Source organism: Malus sylvestris, chromosome 3 (assembly GCF_916048215.2).
Source record: "Malus sylvestris chromosome 3, drMalSylv7.2, whole genome shotgun sequence".
Lineage (NCBI taxonomy): Eukaryota > Viridiplantae > Streptophyta > Magnoliopsida > Rosales > Rosaceae > Malus > Malus sylvestris.
Genome location: NC_062262.1, coordinates 24,615,756 through 24,636,724, shown reverse-complemented (window position 1 = coordinate 24,636,724; position 20,969 = coordinate 24,615,756). Strand labels below are relative to the sequence as shown.

Here is a 20,969-nt window from a genome sequence, read left to right as displayed (position 1 = left end):
ACTTGCTCTGATCCACATAGCATCAATAATATTAGAGTGGGCCCCATAATATGTCGCATATTAACAAATTTTTTAGAAAAATTCAAACAAAAGAACACTTGATATGTAACATTCTTATTTAAGGATAATATTGTTCGATTTTTAATTTTAAGGGTCATCTTGATAAGATGAGTTAATTTTAAGAGAAAAAATTGCGTGGGGTTTAACTTATCTTACTGAGTGGCAGTACTATTCATTCAAAACTTGTCACGTGAAGAATTTTAAGTATAATTTTCTCCTTTCTTTTATATTCAAATCTATCATAATTAATTTTCATTCTATTTAAATATAACATAAAATTAATCTAACGAACTTTTTTTTTTCTCTCTTTTTTCTTCTCAAATTTTCGGTTCCGTATGAAAGTGGACATCTCAACTTTAGCTTTTCAAGCATGCTTCTAGAAAATGTCTAGATGCATGTATATTTTCTGAGAGGAAATAAGTGTTAACCAAAATAAAGTGAAGATAACAAATACATTTTGGCCACTAGTACTACGGTCTAGTGGTATTCTTTCTCACTGATTAGTGAGAGGTCTTAGATTTAACTCTCGCCAAAGGCGACACCCCCTCCCCTTAGTGTAGATAATATCGATTTGTTCAAAAAAAAAAAAACAAATACATTTTGAAATTCAACTCCATAATCTGGAGTTACGTTTATATTTATAAAGACTTAAGAGTTTACAGTTAAAATTATAATCCTTGTAGGATAAAGATTAACACACAAACTAATACTCTTTCCCCAGTTTCTTATGAAGAAACGCAAGAAATAGTGTGGGTGAGCGAAGAATACATACGCTAGGGAAAATTTGACAAAAAACTGAGAGAGATGGAAGAAGAGAGAAAAAAAAAAAAATGAGCCGTGGGATGAATCTATGGTGTGTATTTATTAGAAAGAAAATTAATTATGAGATATTTAAGTATAGAAGAATGGAAAAAAAAAATTGTACTTAAAGCTAGCCACGTGGCAAGCTTTGAGTGGATGGTAGTGTCACTCAGTAAGATCCAATTAGACCTGTAAACGGGTCGTGTTAAATCCGAGCCGTTTCACCTTTAACACCCGTTAACAATTATTATTATTTTTTTGCATAGAGTTTATTTTTTGTTGTTAAGACATTACTGAAATTACTAAAACATCATCAACTAACAGGTGCTAACAGCTCTAACGGATTCACCCGTTAACGACCCAACCCGTTAAGCATCCACCCAAATACTAATATTAACGGGTCAGATCGGGTCGGGTTAATGAGTCGGGTCCAAAATGCCAGGTCTAGATAAAATGGCAGATTAAGCCCCACATAAGTTTTCTCCAATTTGAGAAACTAAAAACCCAAAAGATTAAATAAGAATAACTACTCAAAATTTTCTTTTACTAAATTTAATATATTAAATAACTATTTAACATTTTGAAAATGATAATGTTAGGTAGACCAAATTTGTAAACTAAACAATGTGGTTGTAGATGATTGTATGATTAACTAAGTATAAATTAACGTGCTTATTTCTTATAATGAGCTTCAATATTTGTGCATGTCAACACCTAACGTTGGTGACCTAACAGATGTGTAATTTCAAAATGTTAGAAAATATTTTAAAAAAATTAAAAGGAAAACTGATGAAAATAACTTGAAAACTTTGAGTTTTAATCAAAGGGACAAAAATGTATTTGTAAGTGAATAGTATCATGAGTGACTTTTTATAGTAAAAAAGTTATTTTCGTTAAAAGTAAATAGTACTAAGAGTGTTTCGTTAAAACATCCAATTTTATAAGGTTGAGGCTAATTAAAAATCAGCCCCAATAGGTTACGTAGAAAATCATCTATTACAAAAAAAATTGATTGTGTCAGTTGTATTGCGAGGCTGGTAAGATAAAGAGATTCGGCGTGACCTTTGAATCAAAATGTCATCGAAAAGAATAATGTGACAAAATTTTGCCACCAATGGATGATGAGAATGTGAATCCCATACTGAGAAATTAAGAAGCTTTACATACTTAATTTTATAGTGAAACTCCTTTCATAGTATCAGAGTTACGTTCTCCACGTGTCTAATCTTCAACGTGCTCATACGGCATCTAAAATATGTTGTCAAAGAGAAACTTTGTATCGTAGAGTGCAAAGTTGAACATTTAACATGTTTGTGACTGTAATTCGATCAGGGAAACAGGGTTACAATCACAAGTTTTTGGTGTGCCGACTATGCTATTCGTCTTGGACTATAAATTGATCCACTCATAACGTACGCTGACATGTCGGATTATGTATAGAGTTTGTACCAAATTGTTCAAACACAACATTTTTTTTCTTTATTACAACGATATATTTTACACTAAGAGGAGGGAGGAGTTCGACTATGTCGCACAATGAGCAACCTAATTTGGTATCGAATTCGTCATGCACGAGATTCGAAACTAAAACATCTCACTCAAAAGCCTCTCCCAGTTCCATTTCTCTCTCTCAACTATGACTCTCCATCTCTAGGGGTGGTTCGGTATGGGATCCCAAAGCAAAAATTTTCAGGACGAGAATTTGAAGACCAATCCTAAACCGAAATTTTGGTATTTCTAATTTTCAAGATTCCCAAAATGTTTTCAGTATTTTGAGATGGAACGGGGTTGGATTTTGGGTTTTGGGTTTTTTGGGTTGAAATTTGAGATTTCTTTTAATGTGTGCTAAAATTTGGGCTTTTGGCTTAAAATTTTGATTCCCAATTTCATATCAATTGAATTTTAGCTTTTTTATCTCATATAAATTTGAAATTTCATACTAATTGAAATACCAATTCATTCATACAAGGTCAATTGATGTTCCAAAGTTCCAAACTACTTAATTTCATACTTTTATTTCTCATATAGTCTACTATCAAACTACTTAAATTTAACATTTAACATGCATGCAACCAATATATATATATATATATATATATATATATATATATATATATATATGTTTGTACCATACTTAGGGTCTCTGTATTTAGATCTCGTATAAATACTCGGAGGACTCAAATGTAAATATGTAATAAATGAATGGGCAAATATGTAATAAGTGAAGAGCCCTTAGTTTATAAAAAGACTCCTCACCCTCCTCATTTGGAGAGGCTAATTCTTAGGCCTGACCCCCACCCTCTCAAAGCCTCACTCTCATTACAAAGGCTCTCTCTCTCCCTCACAATCCTATCAAAGAAATACAATATCAATGTGGACGTAGCCCAAACATTGGGGTGAACCACGATACATATTGTGTTATTTACTTTCTTGCAGATTCACGGTCGGATTTACGTTGTTCCAAGACCTCCGATTTTGTGCATCAACATTTGGCGCCGTCTGTGGGAAACAATACAAAAAGTTGTGTCGGTTCTATTTCGTTTTTTCACCTTCGCCGTGAATCTGCAGAAACCCAAAAACTCATTCCTTGGGCTTTTCCAGAAAACCCCCACAAACACAAAACCACCAAATCCCATGGTTTGCAATTTTCTGCTGGAAACGAAATTCCACACGCCCTACCTGTAAATCTCTCTCTGCTCTCCTCCTCATTCTGTGTTCATTTAGGGGCTTGGGCTGTTCTAAAAGTCACAGAAAACCATGACTAAGTCCAAGAATTTTCTCAACAATCTCTTTAAAACTTTTGGTTTCGCACCCAACAAAGACGGACAGAACGAAGAGGACTTGGATAAGATTGCTTAGTAGGGACATAAGCATTTCCCATTTGAAACTCAGCACCTGATTTCCGTCGTCACTCCCAGTGGCGATTGTGATCTTCTCCGCCACTGCGCGCTTCTACCATGACCCCCGCAACCACCGTCTCTTATTTCTGTCTGCATCTCACTCTCAGATCTCCATTTTCTGATAGGAAAAAGGGCGATTAATGGGAAAAAGGGCAAGTTAGACAGGCCGGGTCAAGGTCAATGACCCGGGAGTGGGTCCAATACGCACAGCGATGGGGATCTGGTGAACTGGGGCTGTTCAAGCTCGTGGGCATGCTTGTTGTAGGTTGCAGCATGAAAGCCGCCAACGGTCTCCTGTTCTCGTGGTGACTGTTGCTTCTATTGTTGAGCCTTTTCTCTCTTTGGAGAACAGAAAGGGCCTTGCCCAGGGTAGGCATCAGTTGATTCCTGGGGGTTGAAGTTTCTTACGTGCTCTTTACTTGCATGGCAACTCGCTTTCCGGAACTCTCCTGCCGGCGATTCTCAACCTCATCAACCTTCAAATCCTTAACATCACTCAAAATTTCCTCTCCGGAACAATTTCCGGCAACATTCGGGTGAGCCTTCGGCACCTCGACCTTTCGTCGAACAAATTCTACAGGGAGATTCCGATGAACCTGCTCATCTGGAACCTACAGCAAAGCCTATTGCTGAGAAGGTGCCTCGACATTTTGGTTTTTAAAATCTTAACCCCTGGGTTTTCAAAATGCGACAACTTTTGGTGCTGATGGTTTACACGGAGGCTCAGCCTAGTTTATTTCTTGGGCTTAACTCCCATCACAATACGACGTTGTCGAATTCAGTCCAATCCAATAAAATCAAATTTGAATCACCTTTTTACTTTGAATTGGGTATTCGAATCCCGAAAAGTGTTTGGATTCTGGGGTTTTTGATTCGGTGGAGCTCTAGTTCCAACATGCCTCTGTCTCTGAGCATTCATTCAAATTTATCATCTTTTGGGTCTGAAGAAAGCTAAAAGAAAGCTTTCAGCTTGCTTGGTTGTTGGTTTAAGCTCTGGATTTGGGGTTTGGAGGTGAAGGAAGCTTTCAACATTCATTCAAATATTCTGATCAGTGTCCTTCTTTGGAGGTGAAGGAAGCTTTGGGTCTGGGTTTTCCCTTATATCAAACTTAGGAGGCATTGATTCATTACCAGTTGGTATCTGTTGCTGAGAAATCGACATGGTCAGTGGGCATTTGTTCCATTGTAGAAAGAATTCATGGCCGCCTGATGAGTATATCAGCAGAAACACTTTACACTTGAGTAAGAAAGGGCAACAGAGGAGGGACAAGCTTTCAGCTGCAACACTGTTGAGGCATGGGAGAGATCAAGAAAAGCAAAAGATGACCTTACGACAGTGTTCTTTCAACCCATCCTCTGTGAGAGCACATGGGAAACCAAAAGCAACAGCAGTTACCAGAAAAGCTCTCTCTTTTCTTTCACAGATTCCCCAAAGTCTCTTTTCCTTTATAGAAAAGAAAAATGATGAGTGAGAATGGATGGGCACGACCAGGCTGTCCAAGAAAAGCACGTGGGTTTGCAAGCAAAAGATACCTTACAAAGCAACATGGGTGGACAGAGAAGGAGCATGGAGATCAAGAAAAACATCAAGAAAAGCAGAAAGCAAAAGAAAATTAAAAAACAAAAAGCTGACATAATTGCGGTGGTGATGGCATGCATAAAATAGAATTATGGGCGTGACCCATTGAGCAGAGGGTCGGATTTAATTTTGAATGATGTAATTTATTTTCCTTATCTTTCGGAGACATCTGTGTAACCCCATCAGAGGGAAAAAAAAATTAAAAATTAAAAAAAAAATTGCAAGCCCAAAATAATGGGTTGGAATGTTATGTGAAGGGCGAAGGCCCATATGTCCAAAAGAGCCAGGCCCTCTATTATCACCAACCAGGTGTTCAAAAATACGTACAGTACTACAAAAAATTATTCGGCACCCCGCCACTATTATCACCAACCAGGTGATCAAAAGTACGCCCAGTACTCTAAAAAATTATTCGGCAACCTGTCGATATTATCACCAACCAGGTGATCAAAAGTACGCCCAGTACTCTAAAATTATTCGGCAGCCTGCCGCTATCATCACCCACTAGGTGATCAAAAGTACGTCCAGTACTCCAAAATTATACATGAGCATCACTCATGTCATTCATACATAAACCTTCATGAGCATCACTCATGACAATCATACATAAACATTCATGACCATCATTCATGTCAACATTCATTAGCATCACTCATGTTAACATTCATGAGCATCACTCATGTCAACATCCATGAGCATCACTCATGTCAATCAACATAAACATTCATAAGCATCACTCATGTCAATCTAGCTTCAAAAGCTTCATTTACAGAGCTCTAGCTTCAAAGCTTCACTTGCAAAGCTTCACCTACAAAGCTTCAGTGCAGGGTATACAAATACTGCCTCCGAACAAACGCCACTTCAGCCCATACATGGATTCAATTTGAAGTCTCCAGCCAACAGACCCTATTGACTGAAAACTTGGGGGACTACATTATGTACCATATATTTAGCCTCATAAAAAATACTTGGGGGACGTAGCCCATTATTTATGTATTGAGGAGCGAACCCTTAGTTTATAAAAGGGACTCCCTTACTTTCATTAGAGAGCACCCATTATTCATGTACTGAGGAGCGAGCCCTTATTTTATAAAAGGGACTCCCTCACCTTCATTAGAGAGCATCGCCGCCAGCTGAGCATCCACCTCGCTGTGAGCATCACTCCTAACCTATTATTCATGTATTGAGGAGCAAGCCCTTATTCTATAAAAGGGACTCCCTCACCATTATTAGATAGCATCGCCGCCTACTAAGCAACCGCCTCGCCGCGAACATCAACTCTAACCCACCATTTTTGTATTGAGGAACGAGCCCTTATTCTATAAAAGGAACTCCCTCAACTTCAACGCCACAAGTCGAGCCAACCAAGACAACATAAGCCACAAGCCGAGCAGCCTAGCAACATGTGCTACTTCTAGTTGAGCATCATTTCAGATTGGGCACCGCCTTATATCGAGTATCAGTTCTAGACGACATCTAGTTACTTCGGCCCACACATGGACTGAATTTCAAGTCTCTAGCAAAAAGACTCTATTGACTGAAGACTTGGGGGACTACTGTTTGTACCATACTTAAGGCCTCCGTATTTAGATATCGTATAATAAAATGAAATCACAACTTATCATGCGTAACAGATTACGTAACTTTTTTTAGCCATTCTCCGTTCTCTAGCCTTCTAACCGATACATTCTTTTTTCTTTCCCATTCCAACAACCAAGGATTAACCAAAGATCAACCCATCAAATTACGTAGAAGTACAAAAGACTTCTCATACTCAAGAATTAATCCATCAATTTTCCAGAAAACCACAAATAAAATCTTTATTGGCTGCAGTGCTTCCAAGCAAGAATAGGGAAAAACAAGACGGAAATGGAGTTGGGAAAATTTTCAAGCGCAAACTCCATGGATGAAGAATTTTGAAGAGTAATCCTATTTATGGGGATCCTAAATAGAGATTTAGGGATCCCGTGATCTTGATCGTTCATCGTATATCATGTGGTTATAAATTATTTTAAAATTTAAAATTAAATATAAATAATACCTAACGAAAACTGATCGCACGATGTACGATGAATGGTCACGATTGCGCGATCCCTGAGATCTCTAGGAAAAGAATCCGGCAAGGATCCTTTTCCCTATTTATGCATTCTAGTATGAGCTAATCTTCAACTATTCTCTTTTTATTAACAATTAATAATTGTTAACTTATTAATGCTTAGCTTTTTGAAAATTATTTTTTGAGTTTCAAAAGAAATTGAAGTCCGAGGCAGGTTCATGAAGAGACTAAGATGGTTCCAGACCTATCCTAAACTTTTATTTTTATGCAGAAAAATTTACATTTTCAAATTTTTTCCGTAAGCTCAGGACCGCAATTCGACCTTTTTTTTTTCATCGTGCTTGATTCGCGGTTGGTGTCTCCTATGGAGTTCAGGCAATCTGTTACTTGAGAGCTTTAAGGAGGACTCTGGTCTTGGATCAGTGTAGAGAGAGAGGAAGAAAGAGAGGCTTGGTGTTTAGGTTGAAGGTAGAGGACGATGACGACAACATCATACTAGACTCAAACAATGGGGATTGGTTGCTCACCGCACGACATAATAATTTTTGTAAGATCATGATAGCATTTTGAATTAAGACTTGTGGCCCTTCCTAGGTTAAAATTATGGCTCCGTTACTGCTTGAAGTGCTTCATCTAGGAAGCACATAACTTGTTCTTCTTGTTGTAGGCATTTCAAGTGATTTTTCTGAATAAATTTGTATTTTTACTAAGAATTTGTTATAAAAAAAAAATTCTTTGAACACGTTTTTTAATAATTTAAAAGCACTTCCTACTCAAGCAATTTTTGTTTATCAAAACAATTGTAGAGACCTAATATAGCCGATGGAGCCACTTGTTACAATTTTTCTAGTTGCATTCTTCTTCTTTGTAAATGACAACTATTAAATTTAAATGTTACTAATAGCGAGGTAGATAGTAATTTATTATTTTAGTCCATTTAGAAGATTAGTCTCAACGAATCGTTTGGAATTACTTTTAAGATAACTGAATGTGATACACCCCGACCGAGGTCAAAGCATGTTGGCCGTCACGTGAGAGTGACGTAGCCTTGTGCACAGTGCGGAAGCGATAAAAATAGCAAATAAACGAATAATTAAAAACCAAATTACTAGAATGCACTACTAAACAGAAAGTGATAGGAGTTAGTTACAATAGTGAATATTCCTAATCACAGCATAAAGTCTAGGTGCAGTCCAGTAGGACAAGTACTAGTTACACAGTACTAGGAATGTCCTACTATTATTCAAAGAGGTCAGAACTGCCGATGATCCCGAGCCACCGACAGCAAGCTTACTTAGAACCTGGAGGGGCGCAAAACAGAAAACGTGATTGGGCAAAAACAAATGTTTTACAAATTCATTTCATTTATCAATATACTAACCCCTCGTCGTAAAACATGTATAATTTTTCCCAAAATCAGAATATAAGAATATATATAAATTAATATGAAAATATATCAATTCAAATCATACTTCACATAATCATAAGCATATATATATGCCATGCCAAGATATAACATAGTAAGCAATTCAGGTAAGAATAAGTTCATAGAAATATGATATGTTAGCCAGAACCCCTGAGGTGGCTGTACGGCTGAATTCATAGCTCAAAAGTAAATCTAGCTGGAGTCACTACAATGACCTATACGGCAATATACTTCACATAAGTCAGAACCCTTAGAAAGGGTCTGTACGACAAGATTAGGTGTAATATAATTATGCTCAACTCTATTCTCTCATAATAGCCGGGCGATAAATTGCTAGTCACCTACATATCACATATCACATCATCGATGATTCACACGGCTAAACATAACTTACCTGAACTCACCTGTGCTTCCACAGCACCACATTTCTATATATATGCAACCATGCAATGCATATTCAAAATATATAAGCATTTGGCATATTATTTCAAAGTATACTTTCCTTAAAAATGCATTTCTGGGAAATATATCAAGTATATAAATATATATTGAAAACAAAAGTCCACTCACTGATATGTCGACGGGTCGTAACCCCCGAGTCGCCCCTGGATACGGTCATCCTCGGGATAAGTCTCACCTATATGCAAATTAACTATAAAAACGTTATTTTAAAGCACATAGACAAGACTAGCTAATAACTTCTCATACATTGCTCAATTTTGGTATTTGAATATACCAACGTGACCTACACAACCTCACAAACATCATGATATTTTTTAGATAAATTTTTAGGTGATTCACGCGCCCCCACGTGCTGGGGAAGGCACAGCCTCATGCACCCACCATGCGCATCACTTTCAACCTCCAGACGCTGGAATAGTGTTGTTGGCGCCAGATTCTGGGCAGACCTACAACTGCCTTTTTTCTCACTCGTTTTTGCACCATTTTTCATGCAATTTATACCAAAATGAAGCTCTTAACTTCTAGAACACGATCATACTAATTTAAAAGCTCTAAAAGTCACGAGATCTCACCGGAGAATTCCAAGAAAATCGGCCAAACTTCGTCCACACGATCCCGACGTCCAAAACCTTCAAACTAAGCATTCCGAGCTTCCTTGGGACCTCACTAAGCTCGCTATGAGCTTGGATTGTCCTAAAACATAACCATTTAAAAGTTCGTGAATAGTGCTTAACTCGGAGCTTGAAGTTTCAACATGATATCGAACGAGTTCTTACCTGAATTGGGTACCTTTGAACTCAAACACGATGGTACTAATTTTGGCCACGATCCGTGAAGTTTCAAGGGTCTTGGGTGCTTATCCGTACCATTTCGAATGAGAGGGAGTGAAACCGATAGAGAGAGAAGAGAGAGCACGGGAGAGTGAAAAAGAGAAGAGACAGAATGTGTGGTCTAGATTTTTGGGTCACCAATCAAAACAACCCATTTTCCTTACTTCTAATTGGGTTCAAAATAATAGGAACTTAACACATTGGTCCTCAACCACACATAGTCCCACAATGCCACAAACGCTCAAGGGCATTTTAGTCTTTTCACATCAACGATAACAAAATAATGTACATTTCCGGGACGAGTTGTGACAGAATGCACTTTTAGAGAAAATATTTTTAAGTTTCAAAATCACTAAGTGCTTTTTCAAGACTCACTTGCATTTTTTGTGGATGCAAATTTCTTCCTCCTTGATCTTGGACAATTTTGCACCTACAAAACAATTAACACCCTAGGTTAAGGCCAAGAGCCTCATGCACCCACAATGAATGGGGGGGGGCTTTGGCCGAAGAACCTCCGATGCCAAAATTAGAATTTAGAGAGAAAGAGTGTTTAGAGAATTTTGGGATTTTTGCCAAAGTGTTCGAATGGCCTTTTGGTGAAAATGGGAGCCTATATATAGGGATAGGCCGGTCCTCTTTGGAGAAAAGAGTGGCCGGCCATAGGTTGGTTTTTTGGAATGAATTTTGGTTTAATTAGCCAATTTATTATGATTAATTGACTAATTAAACATAAAGGGAATGTTTTGGTGTTTATGGGATTTATTAGCTAGCTAATTAGTGTAAAAAAGGAGAAAATGATAGAAAAAGGTAGAAAATATGATGGATTCTTTCTTGGATGGGGTTGGCCGGCCATTGATATGGTTTTGGGATTCAATGGGTGACTTACTTGATATTTAATGGATTAATTGGGTAATTGATCCATTAATTAACCAATTAACAGAATAATTTGGAGGTTACCTTGCAAAAGGGAATTTGATGAGATAGACTTTGAATTGTTTACCTCTTTTGGAGCATCTTTGACTTTGTTGAAAAAGATTGTCGACTGCTTGCGCGTAGAGATCCCGGTGTACCTCAGGGGTATTTTGGTCATTTTTGTCCAACAATCCACGTGTCGCCTTGTGATTATTTTTGGCTCCACATTTTTACTAAAACTTAGTTTTAAAAATAATTTTATTAACAACACTTTCAACAATTTTAATTACTTCTAAACAAGCCCTAGATATAAATATGCGAAATTTTATTTAAACCCAACTATCTTATCTTCAAACCCAACTTAAATATTTTTGCTATTAAATTCTTCATTTTGCCCCGACGTTATTTAGAAAGTTAAAATAAATTAAAAGAACATCAACCCACATATCTGCCCACCACTTTCCGGCGTCTTCTTCACTAATGCTAGCGTGAATCTCTTGTTGCCGGCATCTCTTAACCACTTCCTCATTCGTATTATCTCCCTCCTCATTTATCCTTCTCCCTCTTCTATTTCTCATTCGTCAATCATAACGTCGGCATCAGAGGCCTACAAGCATAGTCGAAGCTACTTGAGGGCGAGGAATGGCGGCCGACCCTCCCTTCATCGAAAAACATGCCTAGGACCGCTTCGATTGAAGCTTGCACTGGTGGTGTGTCGTAGTAGTCCTTGGTTGAGAAGGAGCTCCTTCCTGCAACTTCCAAAAGCCGTACGTCGACAAATGTGGTGCTTCTACTGCCGTTCAACTACTCGAAGCTACGTTTGCCGCAACTCATTCAAACAGTCAGAGACATGAAGATCAAGAGCAAGAAGCCAAAGCACAGTGCTTGATAATGCAGAGGATAAGTAGACTGAGAAAACCCAGGTGTAGAACTTCCTCTCTAGTTAAAAGTTTCTGAGTGGAACAGAGTCGGCAATGCAGAGAACCACAAATGTCTATGGCCGAGAAGGGATGGCAGAGTTGTCGACGAGGAAGGAATTGAGCTGAAGAGGGATCATTTATCTTGTATGGACAGTTCGAAGTCAAAACTTGTGGAAACTAAATGGTGTGCCATATAAGACGGTTGTGATGCTAAAAGAATTTGAATTGAAGTTGCCATGGAGAATCGTCGGTGAATCTTCCGTGGGGTTGAGGTGGAAGAGAACCACTGGGTGTGGAAAGATATTTCAGTTTTGTTTATTTCTTTTTTCAGTTTTTAATCAAAGGGTGAATTAGGAATTTTAAGAAAATATTTTTTATATTGAGTGTAGAAAGAGGTTGAATGGATTCCAATAAAATTTCCCTATAAATATATCTATTGCATTCAAAATTTAAAACAAACGAAATATGTAAACTTTAGCGCACCCACAAAATCCTCGTTCTTTATTCTTTGGGTCACGAACAGATCCTCAATTAATGGAATAGCTCTTCTTTTTTTTTGTTACCCTGTGATCTGAATGTTTATTAAATCTTTTTGTTAGCCGGAATCTTGGTGTTATCTTTTCTTTTAGTAACAGCTGCATATGATAAAACAACATCATATGGAGAGCTTGCAGAATTTGTCACATATTAACAGTGTTCAAACTTTCATCTTCATTTGTAAGTAGGTTCAATTTTTATCAAAAATGAATTTAAACCATATTATTGTTAGCCCATTATGAGACTAAGTTTACCCCGTCTCTCTTAGTGTAGATAATATCATTTGTTAAAAAAAAAAACAAAAACAAAACAGTGTTCAAACTTCAAAGTAAAGAGCTTAGAAGGTGAACTCTTTGAGTAAATTCTCCTTTCATGTCTAGTGCAGCGACTAAGGTTACAAATCACTCAAATCATTTCCCTCTCCAACTCAAACGGTTAATTGACTTACCAAGCAAGATAACGAGTCTCAAATGGACTTATGGGGAATACACCACGTGTCCCACGACCATAAGAAGTCAACTTGAGTTTTTTTTTTAATTCTAACTTGGGCACCTAAGACAGTTTATCTCACGCTCACACGGTATGTAAAGAATTTTTTTTCTTTTTTCTTTTTACTTTATGTCCTACAAATTAGTGTTTCCATTGAGAGCATGTTACATACTCAAAAAAGTCTTCTGCACTAGGTCTTTTCGTACGAAACTAAAATTTCTAAAATACTCTTAAATTAATGCATCATACATCTCATGTTCAAGAGGTTCGTATATAGTTACTTCAATGATTTCGCCTTAAGCCTTAGTTGACTTGGAGAAATGGTTCAAGCAAGTAGAATGCAAATACGGGTAAAGAGTAATCTTCCAAGGTTTACAACACCTACAAGAACTCTGATCACGAATGAATACTCCTCTTCTTGCACATTCAAAAGTACGTTGCCACTACAACGCTAACTACTTGTTTGAGTCTAATACATTCATCTGGGTGACTGAATTGGGCATCTGAGAGTCCACAGGCAGTGCAACGGTGGTGCCTTTTATCATGTTGAGGTGAGGTCCAGTGGGATTCAAAGAGTAAAAGGCTCTGCGTTTATCAGGATGAGGTCGACTTACTCGTATTTGGGTAAAACTTGGGGAGTTTTAACAAAACACTTATAGTACTGTTCACTTTTAACGAAAAACCACATTTATACATTTTCCTGGTACTATTCACTATACCTTAAAAAATGGCTTTTCATTAAAAGGGAATTTTTTTTGAACTTTTCGTTAGTTTTCCTTAAAACCTGCCAAGTAGGGTAATAAAAGTGGCAAACCCAAGAGAGTAAACTTACATATGATAAAAGGCAAACAAACAACTACAATTAAAACTAGTCTTCCTAGACGCGCTCATACGCGTGTAGAAGATTTTTTTTTTTTTCAATCACGGCGCATTACATGTGATATATAATTCAATATTAATTTTCACAATTTGTATTTGCCAATGACAACTTTATTGCAAAAGATTTTTTTTTTTTCAATCATGACGCATTACACGTGACATATATAATTCAATATTAATTTTCACAATTTGTATTTGCCAATGATAACTTTATTTCAGAAGCTCTCTTACCATTTTATATACGTGTTGATTGAAAACAATTAGTGATTAAGACAATATCCTGAACATTAATTTTCAACGATGTTAGGAACATAAATCATGTGATAAATTATCAGCAATGACAAATAAAAAATGTCATATAGTTGAGTGATGTAAGAGTTAAATACAATTAAATAGGCCACTCTTTAGGCGAGAGAGAAGTTGGAACAAAGAAAGATGCCAGCCAAAAAAAGTATAGTTGTTTAAGGTCTTTTTTGGTCTAACGAAGCCTCCAAAACTTAAACCAAATCAAAGCCTATGGCCTTTCACAGTAAGTCGAAAAAAGTAAGTATGATATCAATATAGGATTACATTCCTATAGTAAGCCGAAAAATTTGCGTGTGCTACTACTATATTGAACTCATGAGTTTAATAACATCAATATCTTAAACTTACACTAGTATAACAATAATATTATATGTACTAAATTTAAGTTACCTGATTCTTATATATAAGTATAAAACTCACTTAAACTATTGTATTAGGGGTGTGCTATCCACACACTCCTTTTTACTTCTCATACCCCTTGTTAATTTATGTCCGTTGTTCTTCTTTAATTCATCTGATCTGACAACGGAAAACCAAAAAGGTGTGAGAGAAGTAAAAATGAGTGTGTGGATATCACACCCTACTGTATTAGGGCTTGTTTGTATGTACTTTTAAAATAACTGAAAGCTCTTTTGGTGAAAATATTTTTAGAACCAATCCTTAGTAAAAATACAAGTAAATCCTGGAAATGTACTGAAAGTGCTTCCTAGAAGAAGCATATAACTGGTGCTTCTTACAGAAAGCACTTAAAGTATTTTTGAAATACAAAAACATTTTCTCTAAAAACATTTTCAACCATTTTAAAAGCACATCTAAACGAATCTTTATTATATTTCGCCTTTTTCTTTGAAGTGGCGTGTTCGAGTTAGACGAAGTGCGGCCAAATAGTACTTGCCACACACTCTGTTGTCCTCTCACTCAATAGTCAAACCTCCCATTCTCCGCGTTCCTTCTTATTTTGCCCCCATCTTTATTAAAAAAAAAAAAAAAAAACCAAAATCAAATATATTTTATTTTATTTTAATTATAAAATCACTCTTTTCTAGATAAAAAAATATTATGATTATAAAGATGAGATCCACATATGTTGGTGAGTCTAAATCTATTAACGAGAGATGATACAAACAATAATACAAATATGTGATAAATATAACATTACTTTTTCATGATTATAACGATTACCAAGTTGTTAAAAAGTGGATTCCATTTGCACCTAAAGAAAAAAAAAGGAAAACTAATAAAAATGACTTAAAAACTTTGAGTTTTAACTATAAAGACAAAATAAAAGGTGAAGTGAATAGTACCCGGATTTGACAAAAAAAAAATAGTACCCGGATTGACTTTTTAATGTAAAAATGTGATTTTTCGTTAAAGTGAATAGTACCAAAAATTTTTCGTTAAAGTTCCAAGAAAAAATGATTTCATCAACTCTCCCCCGATCTCACTCTGACATTCGTAGTCATTCACTAAGAACGGCGACAAAAATCTCATGGAGGATATACGAAAGCAGGCCGGAATTGTTCAGTTTAATTGCCAAGGGGATGCGCCAGTACGCTTTCTAAAAAATCGTGAGCCAAAATTGAAGCAAAATAATAGCTAGACAAGAACAGTTCTTGATCAAAGACCATACAAATTTCCGCTCTCATTTCCGGCCATACATAATCTCTCTTCGCATCTCCTTCGTAATGATTACGAGGAGTCAAACGAGAGAGGAAAAATGTATGGTCGAAAAATTTCAACAGATATCATCTCCGTCGTTTGTACATATATCGTCGAAAATGTTCCCTGTAGAAAGGAGTCTGTAAAATTTCAAGGACTTCATAGCAGAATTGTTGAAACGGGGTTAATCTGAGACTGAACTATGGGTTGGACTGGTGTATTATCTCTCACTGAATTAACGAAAGTACGACAAGAATTTGGCCCGTAAGTTTGGATTCGGATGACCAAACTTGCCAGAATCAGCTGCACAATTTGTGCTTTCTGGGGGTTTAGATTCTTTACTTCGAAAACGATATTATCCACAAGCCCACACAATTTTGTTCCTTTTCATCTCCAATCGACACATTAACAACAGAATTTCTCAACAGAGCTACCACGAAAGTGAAATGAATCCTAGACATGGAGAATAATCGAAAAGATACACAATGCGGAACTAATATGCAACAAGGATATCAAATAATGTCGAAAGAGGAACTCTTTATCTCTATTCTTCAACTGAGATCCAAGGGCAGAAATTGCTTACAATTGCTTACAAAATACACAAAAGAAATGAATTTCAGGAAAGGATCAAAATGCATTCGATAAGCGTAATCCTGCAGTCATTCAGCCTCTACAAAATAAACGTGAACCTTTGTAATCTCTTTCCCATGTTCTTCAAAGAAAACACCTAACATGGAAAAGTACATTTAGTACATTTTAGAGGCCAACAAAAAAAGTTCAAACACAGGAAGATAGCAAAACATACAAGAAAGGTACATATTTGACACCCCCCAGCATAAACTATATGATAAAAACAAGTTTGCTTGCAATGAAAACAGCAGGACAACACGCATCAAGGATATGGATCACAATGAATGTAGTCATCGAAGATTGTAAAAGCAAGCATGAAATGAACATAGTCATCAAAAATCAAATTAACGCAGGAAAATATAAATGAAGCAGGAACCGTTAAATTGTAAGCCACACAAGAACACAAACATCTACCTTAACAGAATGAGCAAATAAAACAGAGCTACTGCACTAAAAATAGTTACGTTAGTTTATTGCTCCCAAAGCTTGACCAGAAACAGGTCATGTGAAAACTATTAAAACCCTCCACCATAATTGAAAAAAGTGAAAGGAAGGAGATCCATTCCAGTATAGAATTGATAAAGGTGCCTACTTTCTTTGGATGAACATTGGTTAAAAAATAAACACAAAGAAAAAGATTTTTATTGACTTACATATATGAACCTGCATTCCAACTTTAATCATTTATGTATAATATTTCTATTCAAACGTGAGAGATGATAATGTACTAGAAGGAAGCAAACCTTCAGAAGCTGATAAATAAAAATACCTAAGCTGCTGCCCTGCTTCTTCACAGTTTGACCTCCACATCAACTCCAGCAGGAAGGTCAAGTTGCATTAAGGAATCTATTGTTTGTGCAGTTGGGTATAGAATATCAATGAGGCGTTGGTGGGTACGAATCTCAAAATGGAACCTTGCATCCTTGTGGACATGGGGAGATTTGAGAACACAGTAGATTCGCTTTTTAGTTGGCAAGGGTACAGGACCCATTGTTTTCGCATTCGTGTTCCTAGCAGCATCCATTATCTGCTTGCAGGAATCTTCTATCAATGGCACAAAGTAAGACCTCAGTTTAATCCTGATTTTCTGCTTGGGTGAGGCCTGAAAACAGAAACACCTTTAGATAATCAGAATACATGTGAAGCTGTTAAAACAATTGTGGGAAACAAATTAATAAATTAGACCTTTCTGCTTTAAGTTTGATAATTTAAAGTATGATTCGACAAATCAAGAATAGCACTGACAGCAGTAATCTAGCTGGTCCTCAGCCACTTAGTTACTTTCTGCCATTCCAAATTGTCCCAGATACATGAGTAATCAATCATTCTAGCCAAATAGCCCCAAGCCACGGTGAACCCCATGTTCATCAAATCAGTAGGGAATCAAATATGGGGATCCATTTGCCACTAGCCAACGTTCTTACTATGTTGGAGGCTGTTGAAAGGTTACGAATCGGTAAATGTCCCTCCACAATCTTACTGTTTTATACATTAATTAAACAGCAGAATCTGAATACCCTTTTCATAACTAAAAGAGGTTCAATCCCGGGTCAGGATTAAATAAAAATTATAAGAAATAGGACAAAGCTCTACTATCTGTAATGGCACAGTTAACAAACAGACTTTGGAAAAGATCATTACAAAAATACAGATCCGAAGCATAAAGCACCAAGTACTCAAAAGTTCAATCAGGAACCTAGGTCATACCAGACAACAAGAAAGTCATAGACCACTCAAACAAAAGATCAAGGTAAAATAAAACAATTGGTTGTTTTGCATTTACATTTGACATACCAGCGCCAATGACAAATCTAGTCCGAGGTTTTGCATTTACGCATGGGCAGATATCCCCAATAACTTAATAAAAAGATTTGACACTAAGCTTCTAAGTTTCTAACTTGACATCAATATACTAGATCTTCATTCTGCATCACTTTATCCAATTGGACCAGATTTAATATTACACCAAAACTCCACTAATGGAAGAATATGTTCCCACCTCAGTGAACTTGCAAACCCTTAATAGATCGAAGTATCGAACTTAAGTTACATTTCCAAAAATTAATCAAAATAAAAATTTAAGTTAATCTTCCTCAGTTCAAATTATAAAACTATTAAAATTCCACAATTCAGATTTCCCCCCCTTCTATGAAACATTAATACGTTAGTAATAATATACCTTATCTCCATCTTCACCAATACTGAGTGATGAAGTACTCGGGGTCTCTGAACTTCCAACCTAAAACACACACAGATAACAAACATTTAAGAAATGGTTAAAAATTGCAGAAATATAACTGTATAAAAATTAAGCAAATTAAAACAAAAACCCACTACTCCAATATCAACATTTTAAAACGGCAATAAAAAATTAGGGAAAATTATTCTCCTTTTCCCACATTTTCTCAGCAGCCAAACACAGCATTAGCAAATTGTAAATTAAAAGAAAAATGAAACAAAGACAAATGGGCAAGAAAAAAAAACCTCGAGGGTTTCTGGAGGTGGGATTAGGGTTTCCTGGGACTCCAAGACTTCAGGAGCGGCATAAACCCTATTGGATGACTGTGAGGGTCTTGAAGCTCTGCGCTTTAAGGCATTGTTGGCCGAGGGCAAAGCGAAAGAAGAAAGCTTTGGCTTGGAAGTCGGAAATGCAGAAGAATTGGAGAGAGGAAGTGAAGGAATTAGGATTGAAGACATAGAAGAAACTGCCATTGAAATGGAACTCGGTCTCCCTCTCTCTCTTTTTCCCTCCGTGTAAAGAAGAAGGGCTCCGTTTTGCTCACTCTGCCTGTAGATTGTAGAATTATCCAAAATATTTTTATTTTTTTTTGTTTTTGTTTTTATTTTGGTTTTTAGTTTGGGCTGGCTAAAAATTGGAAGTCCAAGCCCACTTGTACTGATTGTAGGATTGGGCCGATTACCCATTTATATCATTGGTGTTTTTGTGAAATTAAATACATAAATATAAGGGTAAATATAGGAATATTATTTTAGATTCGTTTGGAATTGATTCCTTTAGGGTTTAGGGTTTAGGGTTTAAAACCCTTCCTTTCAGTAAAGCCGCTTCTATTAGAAGCACATTGAAATTGTTTAAAATTGCAAATATTTCCTGAAAGAAGCACATAGTTTCTTGGAAAAAAACTTGAAATGCTTTATAAAAGAAGCACAGAACTTCTTTTAAGAAGCACTTTAAAGTAAATTTTTTCCACCTATAAGCACTTCTACTTTTTTTTCTGCCAAAACATGGCCAAAAACACTTCAGGTGATTTAAAAGTGCTTGTTTTTTTAAAAGCACTTCCAAACATACCATTTTACTCACTAACTTTTTTTTATTTAGAAGGGAGTTGCTATTAGCACTGATAAAAGGAGATAATTAAGCTATAGAATGGTCGAACATGACATCAATAATATCTTAGTTAACTTCTACATTAAAACATGGGGTTTGACTCCAATGCTACATTATACTGAGTGTAATAGATAATAAAAGTATTGCAAAAACAGTATCTCCACTACGAGGAAGCCACATATGTGTATAACTTTAGATTCTTATACGTTTTTCTCATAATAATTTTGTATCACATGTTTCACAATTATCTAAATCAAGATATCAAAACATTTACAATTGTCTCTTGTGTGCTCTCTTTCTGTTACAGACGTGACAAAGTTACCAATTGAAATCGATTAATGCAGTAGAGAGAATTTTTGGATCATCAGCCCATGCGCATGCTTGACAAAGTTACGAAATAACTCATCACTTCTAACAAGTAACCACCATCCTACTCCAAATGACTCAAAACTAGCAACACTCATCAGTCGTCAGTGAGTGAATTTTTTTTTCAATGTACTCGGAACATGGATTGATACACTACGTGTTATGATACAAGTGAAGGGAGACTTGAAAAAAAAACTCCCATTCACTTGTATTATGACCTGTGGTATACCTACCCGTGTTCGAGAAAGACTGAAATCTCTTCAGTGAGTGACTGATTGTGTGCGAGTTAGAGGGACAATTACAATTGTAGAAACTCAAGAACATTGAGAGAATTTGTTGTACTGGATACTCCTCTTCATTTCATTACACACTTTAATTACAATGTATCTTTGGTGCATATAGTTTTGTACCAATCATTACAATTACAGAAATACCCTTAACCGATCTAACTAATTACAAGGTCAATTAACAAACTAATTTTTACAGTTACACAATGAAAATAACTAATTTTAGTCTCTTTATACCCCTCATGCTGAACTTGGTAGCATCAAAAGGTCTAAAAGACAGCTTGGATTGTAAATACAAAAACCTGTGTTTAGAGAGGGACTTGGTATGAATGTCAGTTAACTGATCTACATTGCAGACATACTGGACTTTGATGAGATTGGCAAGAATTAATTCTCTTGATGTAAAGATAATCTATTTCAACATGCTTAGTCTTGCATGGAAAACATCATTAGAAGCAAGTGATATGGCAAAAATATTTTCACTCCAAACTTTTGGAACTGTAGACAGAGAAAGGCCAATATCT

General features: G+C 36.3%; 1 protein-coding gene across 2 annotated transcripts; it reads right to left on the bottom strand.

Annotated features, from left to right (window-relative positions):
* Window positions 1-16,328: 16,328 nt before the first annotated feature.
* Window positions 16,329-19,253, bottom strand: LOC126616912 (30S ribosomal protein S10, chloroplastic-like). Of its 2 annotated transcripts, none has more exons than XM_050285039.1 (4): window positions 18,931-19,253; window positions 18,626-18,685; window positions 17,190-17,548; window positions 16,329-16,543 (listed from the first exon to the last, which is right to left on the bottom strand). In XM_050285039.1, exons 1-3 carry the CDS (start codon window positions 19,156-19,158, stop codon window positions 17,237-17,239), a joined length of 600 nt encoding a protein of 199 aa, XP_050140996.1. In that variant the 5' UTR covers window positions 19,159-19,253; the 3' UTR covers window positions 16,329-16,543; window positions 17,190-17,236. The 2 variants fall into 2 exon arrangements, with proteins under 2 accessions (XP_050140996.1, XP_050140995.1); XM_050285038.1 differs by having other exon boundaries at window positions 17,216-17,548; window positions 18,931-19,252.
* Between the last annotated feature and the right edge of the window lie 1,716 nt (window positions 19,254-20,969).

Coding starts and splice junctions, on each gene's coding strand:
- LOC126616912 (XM_050285039.1), bottom strand. CDS start 19,158: ATGGCAGTTTCTTCTATGTCTTCAATCCTAATTCCTTCACTTCCTCTC. Junction 18,686..18,930: donor CACCTCCAGAAACCCTCGAG/GTTTTTTTTTCT, acceptor TGTGTGTTTTAG/GTTGGAAGTTCAGAGACCCC. Junction 17,549..18,625: donor TTGGTGAAGATGGAGATAAG/GTATATTATTAC, acceptor TTCTGTTTTCAG/GCCTCACCCAAGCAGAAAAT.